This window comes from Podarcis liolepis (assembly GCF_965112155.1).
Source record: "Podarcis liolepis genome assembly, chromosome: 5".
In the NCBI taxonomy this organism is placed as follows: Eukaryota; Metazoa; Chordata; class Lepidosauria; order Squamata; family Lacertidae; genus Podarcis; species Podarcis liolepis.
The window spans coordinates 76,245,601-76,271,011 of record NC_139556.1 but is presented as its reverse complement, the minus strand read 5'-3'; the positions used below and the strand labels follow the sequence as shown (position 1 = coordinate 76,271,011).

The 25,411-nt window shown below is 42.1% G+C and overlaps 1 protein-coding gene across 1 annotated transcript in view; it reads left to right on the top strand.

The window, feature by feature from the left end:
* SLC9A9 (solute carrier family 9 member A9) overlaps window positions 1-25,411 on the top strand; it is a 266,215-nt gene that overhangs the window by 106,821 nt on the left and 133,983 nt on the right. Inside the window, exons 7-9 of the mRNA XM_083504179.1 lie at window positions 8,544-8,682; window positions 12,390-12,495; window positions 21,596-21,684. Of these exons, the coding sequence (XP_083360305.1) occupies window positions 8,544-8,682; window positions 12,390-12,495; window positions 21,596-21,684 (334 nt within the window). The remainder of the gene's footprint in view (window positions 1-8,543; window positions 8,683-12,389; window positions 12,496-21,595; window positions 21,685-25,411) is intronic.

The following is a 25,411-nucleotide window of genomic DNA, read 5'->3' as shown; positions in this document are numbered from 1 at the left end:
TACAAAGCACGAGAAGAGGGTTTTATCTCTCACACATGATCACTGAACACTGGTAGTTTACATATTTCCAAACCTGTTAGAACTTAACTACCTGGAGTGAATCATACCTGTAAACCCAGCATCTCAGGAAGGGCCTCTAGAAATTGTGGCTTTGGGACTCAAACTTTGCTTAACTGCTATGCGTAAACTCAAGTCAATGGGACTGCCAACCACCATGTATTGAATTGCTTTGGGCATTCAGTGGCAACTGTGGCTTTTTGAGCGATTGTATTGGGCTGTGTCATCACTGGCTGGCCCTCAGCATGGTGTTGCTGCTGGGCCTCAGCCCATCCCATCAACTGTTGCTGCTGGTTGCTACTCCCACCCTACCACTATCAGAGCTATGGTGTGCCATTACTGCCTGCTGCTCCTGCCACAGCCACCAGAGCCCCATATGGCACTGCTGCTTACTGCCAATTACTCACTTTCGGAAGGGCACTGTGGCACTCTGATCCTGCTCGCAGGCCTCTCATAGACATCTGGTGGGCCACTGTGTGAACAGGATGCTAGACTAGATAGGCCTTTGGCCTGATCCACCTGGGCTTTTCTTATGTTCTTGCCTCCTTCTCCCAAAGTGTTTTACCTGTGGTGCTACTTATTATGGGAGCTGAGCCAATGCTTTCCTCTGTTCCACAGTGGAGGGCCACCATGTAAGATTCCCAAACATGCAATGCCTGGCATCAACAGCCTTGTGCCTTGTAAAATCTACCACCCAGCAGCTCTGATGGTGGCAAGTACACCAGGTAGGGCCCCAGTGGTTGCAAGGCAAGTGATGGGCAAGTGATGGGAGCTACTGAACTTCTCGACCTTTCAGTTCCAAAAATGTATATTCTTAAGAGAATGATGTTCGTGAGAGATCAGAGGTATTGTGCCAAATAGAAGCTTTGTACCTACTGTGTGGCAGAATGTCAGATTAAATAGGTGTGTGTTTTTAAGTTTTATTTCTGGTTAAAATTTTCTAAAAATTTTGGAATCACAGAAGTGTAGAGTTGGAAGGAACCTCAAGGGTCATCTAGTCCAGGCATCCCCAGCTGTTTTGGGACTACAACTCCCATCATCCCTGACCACTGGTCCTGTTAGCTAGGGATGATGGGAGTTGTAGTTCCAAAACAGCTGGAGGACCGAGTTTGGGGTTGCCAGATCTAGTCCAACCCCCTGCAATGCCAGAATATGCAGTCAAGTGTCTTAGTGTGCTGTCTTATGCTAGCCTTTCTATTCCCCCCCCAAAAAAACCACCCTACCCTCCTTTGCTTAGGAAAAGAAGGGGTGAAAGGCATAAAATAAATATATCAAAACTGTTAGTCAGCTGCCACCTATAGAAATGGGCTGTTTTCCAAGGAGAAATGAGTATATTGTGTTTTAGTGTCAGTGAATAAGGTTAAGGATAGGTTGGATATTGTGTTCAGAGGAGTTATGTTCCTGCTTTTAGTTCAGTACTCTGCCAAGGAAAGATTTCCCACCTAGGTGTTCCAATTGCCATGCTATAAAACAGTGTTCTTCACTTTGCAAATAGCCGAGCAATAAAGCATGCCATGCAGAGCATCATGTGCTGAAGGAAAGCATTTGCTGCTTCTGTCCCAGAGGGTTAACACTGAACAGCATCGTAGACCTGCCATGGTAAGGCTTCACTTTCTCATGTTGAGCGTTGATCCTCTTAGATGCCAGCCAGCCCGTCATTGTTCAAAACAGTCTTGTTGCGTTGCTGCTAGGTGATGTCATTTAGCAGAAAGGGGGAAATGCCAATCATGTTCTGCAGTTTGGTAAGCAAAATCAGGATGGGTGACATCTGGCTTGACAGCAGAATGTAAGAAAAGGATCTAGCGTGCTCAGTAAGCAGCAAGCCGGATATGAGGATTGAGGAGGCTAAACCAGTCAAGGAAATTCTAAGCTGTATCAAGAGAAGTATTGCAGCCAGCTCACAACATGTAGTGGTACAGACCTCACCTGGAGTACTATGCCAAGTTCTTGGTTCTACAGTTTAAGAAGGATATAAACAAAGAGGAATGTGTTCTGTGGAAGGTGAGCCATTTTAAATAAAGATGGCAGACCAAACCATTCCAAACTGCACTGTTTTGGAAACGTCTGAAGATATATTTATTGGTTTGTGTTTCTCTTTTTGGAAATCTACCAAAGAATAAAATAAAATTGGGATTAAGGGGTTTTCTCAGGACAGTGGATGGCATGTGTGCTGTGTCCCGTTGGTGGCACCTGCCCTTCTTCTGATAGGAAATGTTCCTTGGATGCAGGGAATGGGGGGCTGAGGATGGTCCATTGTGGGAGAATGAGAAATGTTTGGACGATGAAGAAGAAGAGTTTGGATTTGATATCCCGCCTTTCACTCCCCTTTAAGGAGTCTCAAAGCAGCTAACAATCTCCTTTCCCTTCCTCCCCACAACAAACACTCTGTGAGGTGAGTGGGGCTGAGAGACTTCAGAGAAGTGTGACTAGCCCAAGGTCACCCAGCAGCTGCATGTGGAGGAGCGGGGACACGAACCCGGTTCACCAGATTACAAGTCTACTGCTCTTAACCGCTACACCACACTGGCTCTCATGTTCCTATCTTCATCTGAGGAATGTTGGAGGGTATACATGAACTGGCAGCAGTTCTCCAGGAGTTCAGGCAAGGGTCTTTCCCAGTCTTACTTGGAGACCAGGGACCTTCTGCAGACAAAACAGATACTTGCCACTAAGAAACAAACTCTTCCCCTTAAAGCGCTCACGGTTTCATTATTCCAAATACTTATTTGTACCTGCCCAGAGCATCATGACCCCATACTCTATGAAAGGCAAGGGGGGTTCTTTCTGCTTCCATATTTATAACGTATATGTTTCAATGATCTGCTCAGGTCCAGCCCAGATTCAGGCCTCATTTAAACTTGAACAAATCAGCCCGTGTGCAACTCGTAATATTCTAGTAACTCTACGTTTCTGAGCTCCACAGAGCCTCTTTGAATGCAGTAATCCTGGAATTACGGACACGGCAGAATTTGTGGTTGACTCTTTCACTTAGTTTTATGAATTAGTAACACAAATGTGCCTTTCTCCAGTCGTACTGCAGCTGATAATGAGCAAGGCTTATGCACCATCCCTAAGCGCAGCAAATGCCATGGTAGATCCTTTTAGCCTTATCTTTATCGTTTCCATTTCATTATGGTACAAGGGATTTGAGGCAGTGAATTTCAGGGAAGCTTATTGCCGTTCTCGGGTGGCTGCTGACACACAGCTTTCGGCACTATGCTTCACAATGCACTCAAGGTGCCATAATCTGCCTGATAGGCCCCTCTTGTCATGTCTTCTTGTTTAATTAGCATCAACTGATAAAGTGGGTTTGTTTCAGTTCACAAGCAGCAATGTCGCTCCTTTTGAAAATTGTAAGGGCACTTTAGGCTTTTATTTTTCTCCTTGTGGGTTGTTTTATGTTTAAGAAAATGATAATAATTTGTTGGGGCTGGTGTGCAGTTGGCAAAAAAAAAAAAAATCCCCTGGACAAAGGAAACTGTAGCAACTGCCTATATAGGCACAGAATATAGAAACTGAAGCTTTTTGCTACATCTCCACACCAGGAAACTTCACCTGCTAAATGTTGTGGGGGAAACAGGATTCCCATTGGGGGGAAAGAGTTAGTAAACCCCAGACTCATATTATATTACCTTGCACTCCTTGAATTGACATCTTTCATGAAATGTAAATGTACAGAGGTATTACAAGTTGCTCAATATTTTCTCCAAAGGACTGCAAATTCACAGACAAGGCAGTAAAAAAATAGCAACAATCATTCATTACTGGTTACAGCGGAAGCAAAGAGGGAAGGTGAAAGAGAAAATAAACTCACAATTCACAATGGCCACCCAGCTACCCTTTCACAGATACACTAACCATTTAGTAGCTCCCCCACACACACAGTCCAGTGGGTGTTAATTAAGGACTGTTGATTATTCCAACATAGGGAATCCTGGGCCAAGCAGGATTTTCACATGTATCGAGCTCTAAAGGCTTTATTTATAAATTCTTTCAGTTTATATTCTACCCTTCTTCCCAAAGGAATAATTTTCCTTCAGAACTATGCTGTTGAGATGAAGAAAGCTTGAGGGGAACTTGGAGTGAACTTTTATGTTACAGGACTGTGAGCTCAGTTTATGTCCTAGGAGGAAATTCCTGACCATGTGTTCAGAGGTAACATGTTCCTTAATTCTAAGGCATTCAGCCCTTTCTAGGCTCTGGTGAATTTAAAAAAAAAACAGTGTCAGTCCTGCAAGTCTGAAGTAGAGCTGTAAGAAGGCATCATTTTCATTCTGCCCTGTATTCAGTGCAAGCAGCACTGTTTCGGTTCTACCACAATCCGACTTTCACCCAGAATTATGTTATTCATCTTGTTGTGGTGAAATTACACAAATTACATAAATTACATCGGCATTACATTATTCCACCTCATTCGTGTCTGTAGAAATGCCAAGGATTGGACTTGAGATCTTTTGCGTACAAAATGAGTGCTCTACCACTCACCTGCAGACCTTCTCCTAAAATGAATTTTTAAAAACTCTTTAGTTGGGCATGCCAGCCACCCTATCACCTGGCACCTGCTTGCTCACATTGGCTGTGAATGACTCCCTCCACCCAGAACAACAACAACACCCAACAACATAGTTATTTTCAGAACTCAAATCTGTATTATGGTGGCATTTTGTGAGAGCCACTACAGCTGTTTTTGTGGTACTTAGGTACTTAAAGATGCAAAGGTACTTCAGATGAAGCTACAGTGAATGAGTTGTGACTTTTTCCCCCAGTTCCATTCATTTCAGGGTTTCTTGCTTTGTAGCAACATCAAAGAAAATTACACAGTTTAAAAACAATTACATAGAAACAGAAAGTGCTCTGCCAGGTCTGGGGGAAAAACACATAATAGATTATTTCACAATGTGCTGCCTACTTTGGCAGTTTGTTATTTTGTTTTCCTCCCACAGTCTTCAACCACAGATGCTGGTAAAATTATTTCTTTCAGTAGATGTTGGGGATGTAGGAACCATCTCACTGAACAGCCATGGAAACTAGAAGTGGTGGCAAATGTTGTTGATCCTGTTTAGTGATGGGCAGTTTTCAGGGTGGGGGGTGGGGGTCATTTTTGAATTTTGACCCCCTATACCACAAATTAGGACCTCTACCAGGTGCACTCAGTTTTCACCTGTGGCTCCTAGAAGCTGTCAACACGGGATAGTGGCCACACACTGGGAAAAGCTTCAACTGGTTGGCTAAACCAGGTGAGGGTAGCCACTGGGTCTCAAACCCTTGGTGAGTTAGGGCCTTCTCCTGCATATGAAAACAGGCTCCAGAGGATTGAGTGGACGAAACTAATAGTGGGTCCAATGGTCAAGAAGGCGGTTTCTATGTGTTTTCTAGAGGGAAGTGAGGGGCAGATAAGCCTCATCAACCTGAGATAGTAGCCCAACTAGGAGAAGGGAAACTCTGATCCTAAACTTCCACCACCTTGTGGAATATCTTCAGGAGAAGAAAAGACTAATGAGTAAACCCTACACAAATGTGGAATTGAGTCCCTTGTACGCCTCCTTCCAGCAGCTCTTGCAGCCAAACATAGAATCATAGAATCATAGAGTTGGAAGAGACCACAAGGGCCATTGAGTCCAACCCCCTGCCAAGCAGGAAACATATTGCTCTCCTTTCCTTTGGATCACATCAGCAAAGCTGAGAGTGGGGTCTTGTCGTCTGGGCATCCCAGGACCTCCATACACACTGCCCAAGCAGTACTGCTAGCACTGTAGTACTCCTGAAGAAAGACACTAATGAGAACAAGCTGCAATGAAAGCTCCTGCCATGTGGTAGCATGGGCAAAAGCCATGGTGCAGCTTCTACCCAGCTGCAGAATGATTATGAAGTGGCTTTAGAACACATTCTGTATCTGTTTGGTTGTTCAACATCCTGTGATTCCAGTCATCCAAGGGGGTGTGTGAGTGGAGGTGTGATCATTGGCCTGTTCCCTGCCCTTGCATTCTCAGTGGGTCAGTCTTTAAGCCATCCATGCATTCAAGCTGAATTTCTCTAGCATGGAGCCTGCTCTACTCCTGTTGGCTCCCTACATGCTTTACAACACTGCATGTTCCTGGTTCTAATCCTTCGGGGACCTCCACTGCATTCTATTCATGTGGGGACCTGAACACACAGAGGACTGCAGGGAATCAACAATCAGGAATGCAGTGGGAGGGACTGGTGAGATCACCCCAACTCTCCTCTCTCCCACCTTGATTAGAACTGAGTTGGGAGGCATGACAACTGAATAAGGTTTTCTCTCTCTCCAGGAATTGCTTCTGTTTCTCTGTATGGCTTATGTACACATTGGATTTTTACAGACTAATCTCTACCCTGGGTAATTTGCAAACAGTTGTATGCATGAAAGTATCCTGATGCACCGAGTCAAATAGAATGCCCATTGTATGGAGGCTGCCGGAAAACATTTTTATGTCGTGGTGGCACTTCATACAAGGGCTATAACATTTGAAATCTGCTTACCGTGTGTACGGAGAGATTTCCTGCCAGCGTCACACGTTCCTGGCAGTGGCTCAAACCAGTTTGGAGGCTTTCCATGCTGTTGGCACCATCCGTGCAGTAAAAGGATTTCAGATATTTCAGCCACTGCTGGCTTGTGGGAGCATTTTTCAGGGGCCTCCTTATGGGGCAGTAGTGTTTGTTGCTGTCCCTAAGTACTGTGCGCTACTTAGGTCAATCCAAAGACAGTGCCAATGCCTGCAGCGCAAATCCTTAAAATTTCATTTGAATGCAGCGTTCAGGAGTGTTGTATTGGGATTTAGAAAAGCTGCTGTAAGGCACTGTAAGCCCATGGGACAGAGCAGAATATAAGTAAAACAAATAAGAAAACACTAAAATATTATGATATGTTGATATACGATGCTGGCACTGACTCTGATGAATTTTCGGCGCCAGTTGAAACCTCTCCTACTCCTGCAGATTTTTATGGGTCTTAACTATCTTGGCTGGGATTTTGACCATTATTGCTGCTATTGATTCTGCTGCAGTTTTATCTGCTCCTCTTATTTGTAGTCATGCTTTGGTTTATTGCCGTTCCTGATTTTAATGTGTGTGCGTGTTTTTAATTGCACCCTGTTATGATGAAGTGTGGGTTAAAAATATTTCAGATAAATTAATGTTAGATCCATTTTACATTTTAGCTTTGCAGCAGCATGCTTACAGCTTTCCTGTGGTTGGCTCCCACTCTGATGCTCCACATGGGTCGTGAGCTATATCAATGCATCACGACAGCTGACCACAGAGGAGTGAGCCATGACCAAATGGCAATGGAAATTGTTTACATTACTCCTTCATCATCTTCAAATGACACCTAGCCCAGTGTGCTTTTACAAAGCCATCGCTGCATCTCATTTGGCTAGTTGCTCGCAAGAGTACATGCGTTTGCTGGGCTGACAAGTTCTTTAATATTCATAATCATAAAATATTCACATCAGTTTAAAATAAATGTAAAATTTTAATGCATAAAATACCAAGCATTTTCCAGCAATACAAACTGCTATTAAGAATCCTGTGCCAAATGCTCTTTGACAGCCTGCAGAAAAGACATCAAGAGCTGAAAGGGCCATAGAAATCTGAAATGTTTCTTAATTAGTATTTGGGATGCTTGAGGCTAGTGTGTGTATCTCTTAAATTTAATGGCCTAACAAAAAAAACCAAAAGAAACCAGAAGAATGTGCCAGCTTGGCAGTATTATTCACATTCTGGGTATCGGGTCTCTGCTAGTGAGCAGGAAGTTTGATGCCCTCAAAAATGCTCTAAGTAGATGATCTTCCCATTGTGACACAGCATTAATTTCCCATAAGAGTATAATGGTGTCAACAGCCAAAGACTTGGCTATAAAGAGAGGACCTCTGGCAGAGGAAACAGTTTTCTTTTCTGCAAGAGACTGTTTGGCCTGTGCCTCCCCAGGGCTTCATATTGCAAGGCTGTTGACACTCTCACAATTCTGTTTATGAAGGGTAAAGCTAGTGAATGGAACGACTATAATGGTTTATGACAAGATCACTGCCAAAGATTTTGTATGTCCCATGATTTGTATGGGCCATTTGTTGGTAAGCAATAAAAGTGGCCCTTTTATCAGGAATATTTGTGAATGCATCACTGTTCTGAAGACATATGGCCAATAAGTAATTCAAAGTTATCTATCTTCCCTGAAGATCCCTTACATGCCTACCATGTTTTAATGTCTAGTTGTCTTAGAAATAATACTCTTTATGACACTTGTAGCACAAGAAAATGTTTACTGACTGGCAGGAAATGACAGCCGCACACAATATTGCCTTAAAAAATAAACCCTTATTTCATCTTCCCTGTGACTTTCCAATCTTCTAGGAACCCTGAGGAGCAATTGCCAGTCCGTGCTAAAGTACATTCTTAAGCTCTTGATTTCAGTCTCTGTGCCATGTGATAGAATTCATTATTCCTCTCTCCTTTTTGTCTTCCTTCAGTTCAATATCAATTTACAGTCCCAAGGAGAATCCCAATGCCTTTGACGCTGCCGCCTTCTTCCAGTCGGTGGGGAATTTTCTAGGGATTTTTGCTGGATCGTTTGCTATGGGATCTGCCTATGCCATTGTTGCTGCTTTGATATCCTTTGCTGGTTGTTATCAAATGTCCAAAATTTAACATGTTTGGAAGAGCAGTTGCTACAAAAGAGAATACAATTATTTTCTGTTTGATCAAGATTTCAGTAATACTCTGAACTTCTCTCTGTCTACACTATTTTGAATCGACAATGGTTCCTGCGACTAAAATGCAGTTACATTTGTGCCACATCTGTTGCCAACTATGCAAATGTGTGACTACAGCTGCATGCAAGCCATGCATACATACATACATACATACATACATACAAGCTATTCAACTAAATCCTACTCAGTGTAGGCTCATTGAAATTAATGACCAAGACCAAGTTGGGTCCACTTATTTTATTGTGACACTGTTCTGAGCAAAGCTTAGTTGAATACCACCATAGCACATGACTTCCCACAAGGAATACTGGGAAATGTATTTTGCAAAGGTGGCTGGCAATTATAGCTCTTGGAGGGATAAACTTTGTGAGAAATCATGTGCTTTAAATATATATAAGGGCCTAAGAAGGGCCTTCTGGATCAGGCTAAGGGCCCATTTGGTCCAACATCCTGTTATTGCAGTGGCCAACTGGGTGTCTGTAGGAAACATGCAAGCAGGACCTGAGTACAGGAGCACTCTGCCCTTCCTGTGTTTCCTAAGCCCTCAGGTAGTAGGAGAAGGGAGGAGAAAACAGTTTTATAATTTTCATTCCCTTCCTTCGCCAGTCATATCGCCCAGTGCATGTACCCAACACCTTCAAACAGGATTGGTGCTGATGGGCTAAATCCAAGTGTAGGCTGCGGTCCTAAGGCCCACTAACCTGGGAGCAAGTTCCACTGAATTCAGTAGGGCTTACTTCTTAGCAGACATGCTTAGGATTGCTTAGGATTGTGCTGTCAGCCACACTAAGTGTAAAGGTAAAGGGACCCCTGACCATTAGGTCCAGTCGTGGCCGACTCTGGGGTTGTGGCGCTCATCTCGCTTTATTGGCCAAGGGAGCCGGTATACAGCTTCCGGGTTATGTGGCCAGCATGACTAAGCCGCTTCTGGCGAACCAGAGCAGCACATGGAAACGCCGTTTACCTTCCTGCCTGATCAGTACCTATTTATCTACTTGCACTTTAACGTGCTTTCGAACTGCTAGGTTGGCAGGAGCTGGGACTGAGCAACGGGAGCTCACCCCGTCGCGGGGATTCGAACTGCCGACCTTATGATCGGCAAGTCCTAGGCTCTGTGGTTTAACCCACAGCGCCACCCACGTGTAGACTGACTGAAATCAACGAGATTCAAGTTAGACATGGCCAAGTTTTAGTGGGCTTCCTCTAAGCTTGACTAAGCCTGGATACACCCCAGTGTGTGTGTGTGTGTGTGTGTGTGTGTGTGTGTGTGTGTGTGTGTGTTTTGATGTGCATATTCAACATGGCCCTGAAGACAGGACAGAATTACGACAGAAACTATGATTAATTATGATGGCACTTTTGGATGAGATCAGGGTAAAATCTAAATGTCTCTAATAAGCATTGCCGGACTATTAGAACATTAAAACTTAGGGAGTTTCCTATATTTTTCTGGGCATTTGGCAAAATCAACAATTACATCTGGTTGACAAATGAAACTGAATATCTCAGAGTATTTTCCTCCCGCTGGGTTTCTCTGTCATGCAAACACATTTATGTTTCTCCCTAGAGATACTTGACCCTGCCTCTCTTAACAGAAAGCCACTTTCCACTTTGGAAGTTTATATACAGAAATAGTAAAAGCACACAGGGAAAAAACCTCATGTTTCTTTGCAGCCAGGGAGGGTTCTGGTCTTCCACTCCGTTCTTTACATCTGGGGGCACTAGGGCATGGATGGCTAACCTCCAGCCCTGAAGGTGTTATTAGACGTCAGCTCCCATCAGCTCAAACCACTACGACCAAAGGTTAAGGATTATGGGTGTCGTAGTCCAACAGCAGCTGGAGGGGCAGCAGTTCCCCAGCCCTGCAAAGTCAATCAGTTGGAGAGTGTAAGCTTGGGGCAGCTGGGTGGAGTGGGCAAAAAAGCAGTTAGGGCTTCCCCCATATAATTCTGGGGGCTATAGTATGTTGAGAGTGCTTAGAATTGTTAAGAAACCCCTATGTCCCTCACAGTGCTTCTATTTCCAGAATGAGTTTAATTATCAATCCTTCTTCACAGGGAACTTAGGGAATTATAGTTCTGTGAGGAGAATAGGGGCCTCTTCATGCTCAGCACCCTTAACAAACAAGCTCCAAGAATCTGAAGCAATGGCTGTTCCAAGTGGTATCATAGTGCTCTAATTGTATTGTGTGGCTATTGCATTAGAATCCCAACAGGGGGCGAGGTACTAGGCAGATCCCCACCCCCACCACTCTGCACAAATCATGTTTTAACCCAAAGGAATGAAACAGCTATTCAGGCTGAATGTTTGAATCTAATCTTCCTCCTTTTGCTTTATTGGAACAGATCTTAATATGCCAATTTTCTCTTTCTTAAATCAATGCTAAATAAACTCCACTGAGCCAGTGGTGACCTTCCCCTTAGCCTGGAATAATATAATCCTTGAGCTAATTTTGACTTGATCATCTTGTTTGCCATTTGACTTTGTCACAGCTGCATTTCTGTGACCTGAAAACATTGCCACGAGGAGTGGAAATAAAATTAGACACCATCTGAACTGAACTAATGTGGAAAAATTAAAGCTAAATTTGACCACATGATCGTAGTGGTTTATTAAACTGCTTCAGAATATGAATGGTTATAAGCAAAGTGAGGAACACCATTCTTTCAATTTCATGATGAAAACTCATTCAAAGCAGTTTGTTTCTTATTTTTTAATGTAATGTATGCCATAGACTGTCAGGAGCATAAAAGTATCAGGAATGGAAATTGACCCAAAATCCAAGTTGTTTGCAACTCTGTCCCCTCACCCCAGGTCTGTACTGAGCTTCTCTGAGGCCCGGGGTGGCAGTCTTGTTAGAATAAAGTTATAAACTCAAACAAAAAAGCAGCCAGTCCCTGGCAGCACTGTCCCCCACCCCAGCCAGCTTTTTCCACTGAGGCCTGGGAAAAGTGTACCTGGCTACCCCACATCCCTCCACAGACCTGCCTCACCCCACAAAGTTTGAGAGAGATCTACCAAGTTGTACATAGCTTACCCACAGTGTGCATGTATTCACTGAGGGGTATTCACCTGCCAAGTGAGGTAAATACTTTTGCCGTACATCAGAAATTTGGTGAAGCAGAATCCATCAAAATATTATTCCCACTTGGTAGAACAAGACAGTAAGTGGCTTCCCTTCTGCTGCCACCTTAGTAGTGAAGGAGCCGCTGCACAATGTGCCCATCCCATCTCATCCTGGTACCATCAACAAGCCACATTGCAAGAGCTCATGATGTACCCCCTTCCTGTTGCACCATTAATTTCATATAGCCTCCTCTAAAAGTCATGTGCATTGGCCTGGCGATGAGCTATTTGATGGACCAGGTATCCTTACTTTTATATTTCTTATATAAAATATAGGAGGTGTGGTTGGAATCACTTCCCTTAGACGCTATTTCGCTTCTGCAAAATTGCCTGTGAGTCCATTATGTGTGATCTCTGAGGATTGCCTTTTTTCCAGACCTGTATCAAACAGTGTGACAAGATCAATTTTGAAATCTGCAAAACGCTGCAAGCGGTGTTGATTCCTAACATTTTCCTTAACGTTGTTTCCTCTCGCACTTGACAAAATTCACCAAGCTGTGTGACTTTCCTATGTTAGAAACTGGCCTGTTTTTCCTTTTGTCTTGGAGTGCTTTCTTGTCCGCTGAAGCTGCTGGTCTTACAGGTAAGTGCTTCATATGGCTGAATAGGAAGAAGTCCCAGGGGATCCAATTACAGATGGGGGAGAAATTCACTTCAGTTCACATTTAAGGCAAACCTATGAAAATTGTTCTCCCCAAACAATATGCAAACTGAAACACAGCCATCCTTCGAAATTAGCATTATACCAAATTTTGCAAAGCAGTTCTCCAGGCAAGTAATGCACGCAAGGGTAAAGTGTGCAAAGAATTGCAGAAATTAGGGGAAATAACACGAAAAAACGCACTATGTTAGGGGAACTTGATTGGCAAAAAATGTGTATGTTATGTTAAATGGCATATATATATATATTAGGAGCAATTTGCACTAAAATGCTGATGAAGCTTTTTTAATGTAAACTGATGTGGAAAAATGGAAAATTGAACTTGAGCATGGAAAAGTGAGAAACTGAAATTGGCAAATCTGCCCATCCCTAGGCACTCTGATCTGGAAATCAAAATGGACAGGAATGCATATGGTAGGAGCCTTTTTTGTCTCTTGACAGGTTGGATCTCTCTGTTAAAATGAATAGGGAAGCTGTTTCAAAAGAGAGCTCTCCATGTGTGCATCAGAGCTCCTGTGCCTGGGACAGATCTTTCAGTTGTGATGTAAGAAAAGCACAACATTTACTTCTGAGAATGAGGTTACAGAAAGCTTCCCACACAGCTCGCTGTTTCTATATCCATTGTAAAAATGTGTGGGTGGTGGAAACATTCATCCTTAAGCGCAAAGCAGTGGTAATAATGGATTCCCCCTGCTCTACAGCTTTGATGTACATAAATGGGTGGGAGTTCCTTGTTTTATTTATTTTTTGACAACCTATTTAGGAAGCATTTAGCAATAGTAGAGATTCACAAGTTGATCAACAAACACAGATGGCCTTCCCAACTATATATCCCATCTCTTACATGTCCCTGTACCAATTCATTGTTTCTAAAATCGTTGAGAAGTCAGACCCGGGCTGGCCCAAGATGTTTTTCTTCCTCCACCCTCTTCGTAAAGGTACATAGTATGAAAGCAAACACTGATCAAGTTGTTCTGGCACCTGAGGCTTCTTCTTCTTTGTTATTATTGGGGTGGGGAGTTGCACAATTGGAAATGAAAGCCGTTTGCTGGCACCCTACCTTAGCATCAGGCCACGTTCCTCCCCCTGCCTGCACTCCCACCCCATCTTGTAATGTATCAGAACTTGGGGGGGGGGGACACTGATTAGAATTGTAGGTAGACTTCAGCTCAGACACTGGTTATATATCCCTTCTCAGCCTCCAGATGGAGGGCTGACACTTGAGCAGGGTCATGCCTGGGATTATGGGACTGCCTCAAGATGTGGATCTACCTAGGGGGCCCTCCAAGGACACTGCTGGAAGCTCTATGGCCCATCTGCCCCCATGCTTGGCTTCTGGACAGAGTCTTCCCACTAGACCCCTCTAATGGGGTACCCACTGGAAAAAAAGCCAAAGGTACGTTATATCTTTATTGTCACTGTCCCATGCAGGACAATGAAATTGAAAAAACTACATAAAAACTGCATAAAACTACCACAAAACTACATAAAAACTACATAAAACATTCAAAAACCCCTAAAAACTCTAAAACCCCATTTTAAAATACACTATACTATAGAAACCCCTTATGCTGCGTTTAGAACCAGAATTGCATTTGCATAGAAACTGTTTCTCAGGCAGCTAGTCCTGGCCTTTACAACCCTATACCTTCTTCCAGAAGGCAGAAGCTGAAAGAGATTTTGACCAAAGCCAAAGGATGACTCATGTTAGATATGCAAAGAACTTCAGACATGCTGCTGCCAAATTAGATGATCAGAACTGTACTCTTATCATTTCTTGAAGAAAATTGGTCTTAAGTCTGAAATATTATACCTTGGTCTAGTGCTGGTTATAAAATGTAAAAAATAAAATAAAAAGTCAGGTAAGATTGTGCTGCAATGGAATGAGTGATGGTTAAAGATCTCCTGAGAAATATACTTGGCCACCACTTCAAATAAGCAGTTTCTAATTTAGGTGGGATTTCGCCTGGCTTAACTGGTTGGCCAGCAAAACAATCAGAGGCAAGATAAGGCTGGTGGTACAAAAAATAAATACAAATGGTACTCTCTTACCATTAGCGAAGTGTGAGCATTCCCTTGTCCATAACATTTTGCTGTGTAAATTTTGTTCTAAATGATTGTGCAAATGAATGTGTTTGTATGTCCAGTGAAAGGATTAGAAAGACCAGTTTTTATTTTACTTGTAATTTGCTTGTGGATAAGCAGCAATTTCCTTTCAAATGACTTTTCTGTTTGTAAGCAAATGAAAGGATGTTTCATTTCCTTACAATGTTCTTGGGTTTTGGTTTATTTATTTTTTTAAAAAGACATCTAATTGGATCTAGATTGTGCCTTCCACTCACATCTTGGCCTCTAAAAATAGTTTACTACAGCTACTATGTAAGTGTAAAACCCATCTGTTCACAGTGACACCCCCAAAAAATTTTACTGCTATGATTTCAGATACTTGATATGTTAAAAGAACAGGATGAAACACTTTCCAAGCTGAGTGAAGGGAGTGACTACGTATGCCACTTGGAGTGTGAAAAGATGGCATGTGTCAATTATTGTATGGTTGGTTGTACAATATGTTCCAGCCATCTAAAAATGGAATTTAACTTTACACTGGCTGTGGCTCAAGCAATGAAATCATTGTTTGTCACATATCTTATTTCTCATATTATTATTTTTGTGGCTAAGTTGAAAAAGTTATGCAAACCAGTTGGGTGTTGCTTCACACTTGAGGCTTGCCTTGTAAATTGGGAACTGTGCCATTTGACATCTTCAAAGCTACCAGGTCACCTGCTTAGCATATAAATTGGGCCTTGTAAAGGTAAGTCTACCCAACCAGTGTATCTAAGCATCACCGGTAATGTATCAGCAGTTGTAATGGCAACTCCCCTATTCAAGCTCTTTAAAAGCATGGCATGAGATGCATCCCACTTTAGGTCTCCTGCCAGCAGTTGCATTTTGATATGTTTGAGCTTCTAAAATCAATGTGATACACTTTGACAGTCCACCAATGTGATGAGAAGCACAGTTTCCTTTGTGCATTAATACATGGGGCTACAGAATTTAGACAGAGGTAATGGGGCCCTACGTTGCTTTTCCTGTCCTGTTTCTGCCCTCAACATCCTTATATTAGATGTGAACATCTAAGACAGGGAAGCCAATGCATGTAGAGATATACATATGTAGGCTCCATCTGTGATGAAGTATCTCTATAAGAAATCTCTCTCTCTCTCTCTCTCTCTCTCTCTCTCTCTCTCTCTTGTCTTTAGCCCGTACATTCTCAGGTGCATAGGCAGCACCTCTGCCCCATTGGTCCTTGATTAAATGAAGCTATAATCATATGAGTAACACATCAAAGGGACTCAATTCACAGCATGAATCAGAAGGGTTATTTCACAACACAACACTCTATGGTAACCGGTCTTAATTCAGCAATTAATGTTTCATGGCATTATGACCTGAAAATTGCCAGCAACAGTTGCCATGCACACTGCTCCACATATTGGATACAAGTTTTCTTGTCCTTAAGCATATACAGTCAAATCTTGGTTGTTGAACATAATCCATTCCGGAAGCCCGTTCGGCTTTTGAAATGTTCAGCAACCAAAACACGGCTTCCAATTGGCTGCAAGAGCTTCCTGCACTCAGTGGAAACCGCATTGGATGTTTGGCTTCCTAAAAACGTTCAAAAACCGGAACATTTACTTCTGGGTTTTCAGTGTTTGGGAGCCGAATTGTTCGAAAACAGAGCCGTTTGGGAGCCGAGGTTTGACTGTGTTATTATTAAAGGGGCAGTAGCAATACCCATGGGCTCCTGTTTATCACTATAAAAGATTCTGCATCAGAACTGTGGGACAAGCTTAGGATTGTTCTGAAAAAGTTTCTTATTTTGATTTCTGTTATTGCAAAGCCAAAAGGCCACCACATTGTTAATTTCCCCCATACTCAGGATGGAGCAGCCCCTTTCAGAAATTTTAAGGAAACCCATAAACAGCAGGTGAAGTATTCATTCCACTTAGTGGTGGCAGCAATTGTGTGAAAGCAAGGGCAAAAAGCATCGCCATTTAGCTTCATCACAAGAATTGTAGACAATGAGATTTGGCTATGTGAAAATGTCTGAAGTCAACATAGACTGGGGACAGTGCTTTCCATCCTCATGCCAATATATTTTGTGTTTAAAAATAGGGAGAAAATAATCTGGTAAGGAGCTTAATCATCACAAGGATTTTGAAAAAAACAGCAAAAAAGGCACATGTGTGTGAAACCCTCCCTCACCATCTTTTATTTCAAGACACAATAAACATATCATAAGATCTTTCAGTTCAGCCATAGTTCCTATATTTCTTTTCCTCTGAACTCACAGATTGTTCCTGGGAGAGGAAATACAGATAATAGTGTTTAAACTCAGCACCCTATGGAAAGTCTGGAACAAATATCAAACTCTTTTATAGATATCATAGTGTGTGAATACAAGGTCTGTTAAATTGCAACAGTCCTTTCAGAATGACAATAACCCTAGAAAACACAACTTTTTTTAAAGAAGCAGCTGAGCTGTATTTAGAACAGGGTGCTATCTCTCTGCTGAGATGTCATTGCAAAGTGTCAGGTCCCTGGATGAATGCCCTAAATGTTTAACTCAGCCACTTTTCTGATGCTTCCTGTCAGCCAGACGCAAACTAGGACTCTCCGGTGAAAGCCTTAGAGTACTGTCAAGCTTTACAGTTTGTACAGCACAATTGACAAAAGCCTCAAAGCGACACTCTGACATCCAGTTGTGTGGGACATTCCAATTAAAATAGTCCTTGGAGATATTGTCACCCTGGTTTTGATTTGATACAAACTGCCCAGAAGTAGTAATTCAGGTTTATTTCAAGAGGACTCTTTCCTATAAGAACAACCAAAAACTCTGGGGGGAAATGTATTTCCCTTTACATAAAGGGATAGTTCTGGTAACTATTATCAACAGAGTTTACCTATATAAAAAAAATCTGCAGTTATTTGACGCTTAATAGTTTTCTTTTTCCTATTTACATCAATAGCCCTCCTTGGCAACGTTGCTAAGTATCACCTTGCTTAGGAAGATTGGTTAATTGTTATCAGTAGCTGGACTTCTCAATGGACAAAACAAAGATGGGGCAACTGTAACCTTCCAAATACAGTTCCCATTATCCCTGACCATTGACCATGCTGGTTGCTGCTAAGGCGACTTGAAGACCAATGACATCATCAGGATGCCTGATTCCTCATCCATAGGCTAGCCTAGTTCTCAGAGGACATCTAGCAAGGGGATGGTGATGTGTGTAACAATAACAATAGAAATCACTTTTGGAGAGAGGCATAGAGACTCAGCAAACTTGGATCTGGGATTCTGTGAGCTAACAGCATTTTGGAGTCCTGACAGTCTCCCTGGAGACCTGATGCTGGAGCCATGGATTTTGGTTGTCTCTTGGGGTGTTTAAGCTGTTCACCATATACTCCGCTTGTATATTTGTAAATAAACATAAATATTACAGAATGCCAATATGCCTCCAATGACCTCCTTCCGAAAGAAAACAAATATGATTGAGCCCTGTGCCCTGGAACTCCTCATCACTCAGAGACATGAAGTGAATGTCCAAGTTTTATTAATGTGATCAACGTTATATTCTAAGATAAACTGCAGCTCTTTCTATTTGGAATGTTATTTTCCCTGATCCTTTCCTCCCTAATTTCAGAGGAAGCAAACTTTGTTTCATACAATAAGAAACCCTTCAAATACATAATTTGAAAACCCACTTTAGCGTCTTTTTAGATTTATTTCTTGCTCATTATCAAAGAACTTGGCACAGTTGGGGTTTTCATACCTGCAAATAGATTTGGCAGAAGCATCTTTTTTGTTATCACTTCCCCCCAATCTATATTTTATTTGATTTAGTCATACTTTAGTGAGGGAGAAATTCCATTGTTCATTTTACCTTAGATTTTTACTTGTGCACTGTTGCTCATTTTAATCAATGGTGGATGCTGCTGACTCAGTCAATTATGATGATCAAATAGCAACAGAAAGGGTGGAAAGTTGGCTATTATTTAATTGCAAGTACCCATTCTTCTCACAGTTGCAGCTGAGAAGGAATTTCTCAAGCTACAGCAATCAAAGTAACCAATATTTCTCTAATGTTGGAACTTTGTAAAGTTTCCTTGAAAATGAACATCCAGGTTAGTAGAAAATTGGTTCCCAATGAAGGAATTGGTTGCTTTCAGACCCAGAAGCAGAAGGCCCCGCTAACATTTAATGAGAAGAGAACCAGTGATTATTTTTTTCATGACAAATGCTTTTCAGGGGATAGCAGTTTGAAAGATGAAGCTGGATGATGTCAGAAGGAAATTGAATATTTCCACTAATACATCTCCCCATAAAGAATAATGCACACTTTATAACTCACATACAGTAATGAGGGGCTGCTGTCATGTGATTTTGGTCTTCCAAAGCATGCTCTCTCTTTTTTTTAGCTTGCATTTTTATGCTGTGAACTAACCTGAGATCTACGAATGAAGGGCGAATAAAATATTGCACACACCCTTTGAATAGCAATGTCCATCAACTTAGGGGGTTGTATGGCCCCCTCATATATTTTATTGGGGGCATGAAGGAACCTCATCTCCTAGGAGTTGACTGCTTTGTTGCCCCAGAAGGGGAGATTAGCAACTGGCTGGTAGTCACTTAGATTTTCCAAATCCAGGAAGAGTTTCTTGAGGAGTGGTTTTACCACTGCTTTCTTCAAGCAGACAGGGACCACCCCTCTCACTAGGAAGCATTAATCACTCGCCCTGGCCCATCTAGCTGTCCCCTCTCTGCTAGTTTTTATCAACAAAGGTGGCAACGGTCCAGAGCGCAAGTGGTCGCCCTGACCAACCCAAGCACCTTGTCCACATCCTCAAGCCTTACTAACCATCTCATCCAACACAACAGGACTAGACAGGGGTGGGTGTGGGCAGGATTCCTGTAATGCAACGGGTTGGGCTACATGACCCTCGAGGTCCCTTCTATGATTCCATTCGTGCCTAATCCCAGCAATATGATGATAACAATGGAGGGCCATTTAGGTGGGGACACAGAAAAGTAGAGGCGCGCATTGTGTTTCATACATATTTATGGGTAATGCGCATGGCTTACACACATTGGCCATATAATATGCAACTATATATTTAAAGGGATGCGGGTGGCGCTGTGGGTTAAACCACAGAGCCTAGGACTTGCCAATCAGAAGGTCGTGGTTCAAATCCCCGTGACGGGGTGAGCTCCCGTTGCTTGGTCCCTGCTGCTGCCAACCTAGCAGTTTGAAAGCACGTCAAAAGTGCAAGTAGATAAATAGGTACCACTCTGGCAGGAAGGTAAACTGCGTTTCTGTGCACTGTTCTGGTTTGCCAGAAGCAGCTTAGTCATGCTGGCCACATGACCCGGAAGCTGTACTACGCCGGCTCCCTTGGCCAGTACAGCGAGATGAGCGCCGCAACCCCAGAGTCGTTCACCTAATGGTCAGGGGTCCCTTTACCTTACCTTTATATATTTAAAGCAGAATTATACCACTTTAAACACAATCCTGGGAACAGTAGTTTGTTAAGGATGTTGAGAGTTTTTAGGAGACCCCTGTTCCCCTTATAGAGCTACAGTTCCTAGAGTGGTTTACAATCAATCCTTCTTCCCAGAGAATACCATCTTTTCGAATGCAGAAAGAGGTTGAAGGTGTCCCATTCCATCCGCAACTGTGACATCAGAAGATCTTGTGGAATATGCCAATCATGAATGCTGCCCTGAGTTGTTAGCATGATAACAACTAATCTAGTGAGAAAAAGAAGGCAGAATACAGTATAATGCAGTTTTCAAAAAGGTGGGGGAATATAGAGGCAACTTAACAAAGCATTGGGGTTGTGTATTTTAGGGTATTATCTAGTGCAAATACTCTTACATGTAATATACATTTAGGATTCAAAGTGTGGCGATGCATCTTTTAAAGAATATCAGTAGGGGAGTAAATCCCATGAAGGTCTCAGGAAAAATAAGGGAAACCTCATTATCTGAAGAGCAAGCTAAGTTCTATGGGCATATTTATGCTGCTGCTACTGCTTGGTGGTTTTAATGTTTTGTGGCTTTATGATGAATTACTAAAAAATATTTTTAGTGTCTTATTGCTGTTTTGTTTAAATATGAATGTATTCTCCACCCTGGGACCTTCAGGTGAAGGGCGGATGATAAATGTTCTATAAATAAATAAGCATGTGATCAAAAATGCATGGCTTTTTTGTCAATTAATCATGAATATATCAAAGAGAAGGTCTTTGAATATTGTCCCTGCACTGAAGATTCTGAACCCCACACCAGTACTGAAATCTGAAAAGGCACCTCCAGGCTGCAATAGAAATGGTGTCCAGGAAACTTTTCTCTCCATTTTTATTAAGAATCACATGGTTAATGATATTTTGAAAAATCCCTAATTTTACCAGATGATTTATATTGTTGCCAATGTGAGAATAAATCTTTTAGGCCATAATGCTAGGCGCAGTTACTTGAAACACAGTTCGCAGGCAACCTCAGGCGGCACAGGAAAGGCAACATGGTAAACACAACTCTATCCTCCAATATCTCGCTCCCCGTTCCTTCCCAGTTTCTGCTGCCTGGAGCAGCTGCCTCATTCTACCTAATAGCAGAACTGGCTCTGACTTGTCACTGCACTATTTTGTCTGATTTTAAACTGGATGGTTGTGCAGTAATTTTGAACAATCAGATGTGCATAGAACAGACCCTTGTAGATATTCACCAGACAGATGGAATTACAGGGAGATTGGAAAGAATCCTGACCTTTAGTTATTATGATCAAGGCTAAATTTTAGTTTATTTGAAGGATATAATGGTAACATTTTCCTTCAGGCTTTAAAAAAGTGTTTAGCGCTGTTTAATTAGTTTGTAGGCGGGCTAATCTGCCTCCCAATCCCTTTGAACTCACTCTAGGAGAAAATAGAAGCAGCTGACTGTGGTTTTTTCTTTGTATTTCAGGAATCGTGGCAGTCCTTTTTTGTGGAGTCACGCAGGCCCATTATACATACAACAATCTGTCAGCAGACTCCAAAATGAGAACCAAACAGGTAAAGCATCAAATCCCACCCCCTGCCCCTTTCTGTTCCCTTGCTTATTTTGTTCCTTCTGCTAGAATAATGAGTATATAACAATACTGACAGTATACCAGGAAGGGATCTCATTAATGCAAAGAATAAGGTTTGCGTCTTCATTAAGGGAGAAGAATACTGGCACCATCTCTGCCAGGAGAGCCTTAACAAGCCTTCTGCTAAGTAAAACTTTTAAAAGGTCTGTTGTTATCTTAGAGGCCACAGGCATCAAATGTCAGCCTAGATGGTGATGTATTCTGTGGTCGTATTCTGTGGTACTTTCTATCGAGTAAGGCTGGGGTCCAGGTTTGCTCAATGACTTGTTCATGGCCCAACTGATCCCCCTACTTTGAACAAATGACACAGACACCCATGGCATATCACAAACTTTTTTGAAACTTCCTCAGTAGCTGAGGGATTCTACCGGAAAGGGGAGAACCAAGCTGAAATTCCCCATAATCCTATTGTTCTTGGGGGTGGGTCCTACTTTTGCCAGTTGATCTGCTTTGCTGCCAGATGAGTATTTCTGGATCCAGCTCCATGACAGAGAAACAGAGGCACATCACTGCATCATTTTTTTAAACTGTGTTTCATCAAAGACCACAGGTGCTTTTGTGCATAGGAACCTAGGCAGCTCCTTACACTGAGTCAGAGCACTGTTCCACCTAGCTCACTCAGCATTCCCTATACTGACCATCAGCAGCTCTCTAGGTTTTTGGGCAGAAGTCTCTCCCAGCCCACCTTGAGATACCATGGATTAATCCTGGGACCTTCTGCATGCTGACCGGAAACATGGACCTGGTGGGTGGAGGTGGGTGTGGGTGTAAATGGACTGATGGAGTTGGTCAGATTCATGTTAGTTACTTTGAGTCCGACCATTACTGTCCGACCATCTCATCCTGTCATCCCCTTCTCCTTGTGCCCTCCATATTTCCCAACATCAGGGTCTTTTGATCTTCTTGCAGTCCATGGGACTCTCAAGAGTCTCCTCCAGCACCATAATTCAAAGGCATCAATTCTTCAGCAATTAGCCTTCTTTATGGTCCAGCTCTCACTTCCATACATCACTACTGGGAAAACCATAGCTTTAACTATACAGACCGTTGTCAGCAAGGTGATGTCTCTGCTTTTTAAGATGCTTTTTAAGCAATTATAGCAATCACTATAATCACGTCAAAAGAAAACACAATGGCATATAAACAATGCATATAAATATGGTTTTGTAAAGGCAATTTGGTTCCCATTCAGAAGCTCACATTTGCTCTTAGAGGGAGGGAAAGCAATAGCAGCTGGCAGGGTGGCAGGGGCTGGGTTCTCAATGCCATTCAACCCTGCCAGTTCCTGAGAGGGGGTGGGAGGCAAGGCCGCTGGGAGCTCTGTGCAGGTGAAGCTGCAGGAGCAGGAGCATCCACCTGGCTCTGCTGCTGTGCCTGAACCACACTCCCTGCTGCCTTGCCCCTCTTGCTCTTGGTAAGTGGCAGCAGCAAATGGCATTGGAAAGCTAGGTCAGAAACACAGACCTGACTGTGCCTCCCTACATGCTACTACAGGGGGGAAGATGGATAATCATGAAGATGCAGCAAAACCAATACATGATAGATGATAGATAGATAGATAGATAGATAGATAGATAGATAGATAGATAGTATAACTACTTATTTCATATTTAATAAGACCAGAAGAGAACATTACAATAAATATATTTGATTCCTTACCTAGTCCAGGGCCACTTTTTAAAATAAAATTATTTAGTTTTTCTATTTAAAGTTTTACACTCAATTATCCAACAAACAGCATAAAAACAAGATTCCGAGGAATCTCCCTCTTCCCCTTGTGGGTCCTTTTGTTAACTATTTCCTCCTGCATTTTTTATAATAATCCAAGCCTTTTAAATCTCCATTATATCCAAAATTCAGCATTAAACTACAAGTGTTATTCCAATCTTACAAAGATTTTAGCTGTTTACAATGGTTTTTAAGATAAATTATAAATTTTCCCCATTCCTTCTTGGTTTCTGATTCTTCCGGTCATTTTTTCTATTTTGGCATAATCCATCAACTTAATCTGCCATTCTTCTCTGATAGGGACTTTTGTCTTCTTTCCATGGCCACTTTTGATTGGCTGGTTTGTCATTTCTTTTACAAAATTTGTATATTGCTTTTCAGTCATAGCAGTCTCAAAGCAATAGATTGGGAGGGTCTGTGGCTTTAAAGAAAATTCCGTAAAACACATGAATCAAGAAGCTTATGATCACATTATTCATTTTAACGAACAAAATGTAATTGAAACAGCCAGGAGATACCAGGGAAGTTTTTAATATTTTTGTCTGCAGAGAACATTAGCCTGGATGCGACAATCTCTCTGAGGCTTTGAAATGTTCATCAAAATAGCACTGATATAGAATTACAGCTTTTGGAGGGTTGGTTCCAAGCACGACAGCATCTTATCAGAAAGAGTTTGTGATAAAAACCATTCTTCTGAAAAATGCTTGGTGAATGAAAATGAATCTTGATACATTTCTGCTCTCTTGTAATATTCCCATGCACATTATCATCCCAATGCCGGGTCAGTCTGCCCTTTCCTTCAGAAACATCAGGAAGATAATTGCATCAGCTGCCAGAATATGTTGTGATCATTTCAAAGAGAGCACTGAACTGGGCCCCAATCCTTGCCAGGCAGGCACAGTGCAAAAAGTAATAATGGAGTGATACTCTATTAGAGTCAGCCCCGCTAGGTAACAGCAAGCACAGCTTTGTATATGTGGATGTTGACAGTCCTCATTCAGTGTAGAGTGGAGAGCTTTGGAAAGGGTCAAATTGACCTGTGCTATCTGGGATACACAAAAGTGAGAGAACACGGTGGGAACAACAGAGACATTCAGGTCAATGTTCTGAAATTGTTATAATTAATGTCTGGCTCAAGTCCTATGAGGATCATAGGATTATGGCACTGAAAGGGACCTCAGATGTCAGCCAGTTCAAGCCCTGGGAAGTGCATGAATCAACCAACAGTCCCCGATTAAAAACCACTAAATGAAAGAAACAGTATTCTGCCTTCCAAGACAGTTTATTAAATTGTCATATAGTTCATGCCTTTAGGAGTGGTTAGTCTGAATCATTTTTCTTTGAATTTAAGCCCATTCATTTGGATTCCGCTCTCTGGAATAGGTGTGGAAGGATCTGTCAATTTCTGCTCTCTGTGTTTCTCCTTTTCTCTCAATCCTAAATTCAGTTCTCCACATTTGTGCAATAATTTACATCTATTTAAACAGCAAAAAATCTTCATGAAGATTTATCAGCATTTTAGTGTGGATTTCTCCAAATAAAACACATTTTTGTGTGCGATTTTGACATATGCACACATTTTTGCAAACCATTTCTCTAAGCCATTTTATAATGTTATTTTCACTGATATATTAATTTCCCTGGATACCTTCATATCAGTGAACACTGGCTGGAGAACTGCGTTACACAAATTAGATAAATATGAATTTCAAAGGATAGCTGGGTTTCAGTTCACATATTGTTTCATAGATTCGCCTTTCAATGAGAACTGAATCAATTCACACCCACCCCCGCCATCCCTAATCTGAAGCTACTGAGAATAAATTTGGTTCATCATCTATGTGACAGCCCTTCATATATTTGAAAATGCCTATTGTATTGCCTCTTAAACATCTCTAGGTTAAGCAAACACTGGGTGAACG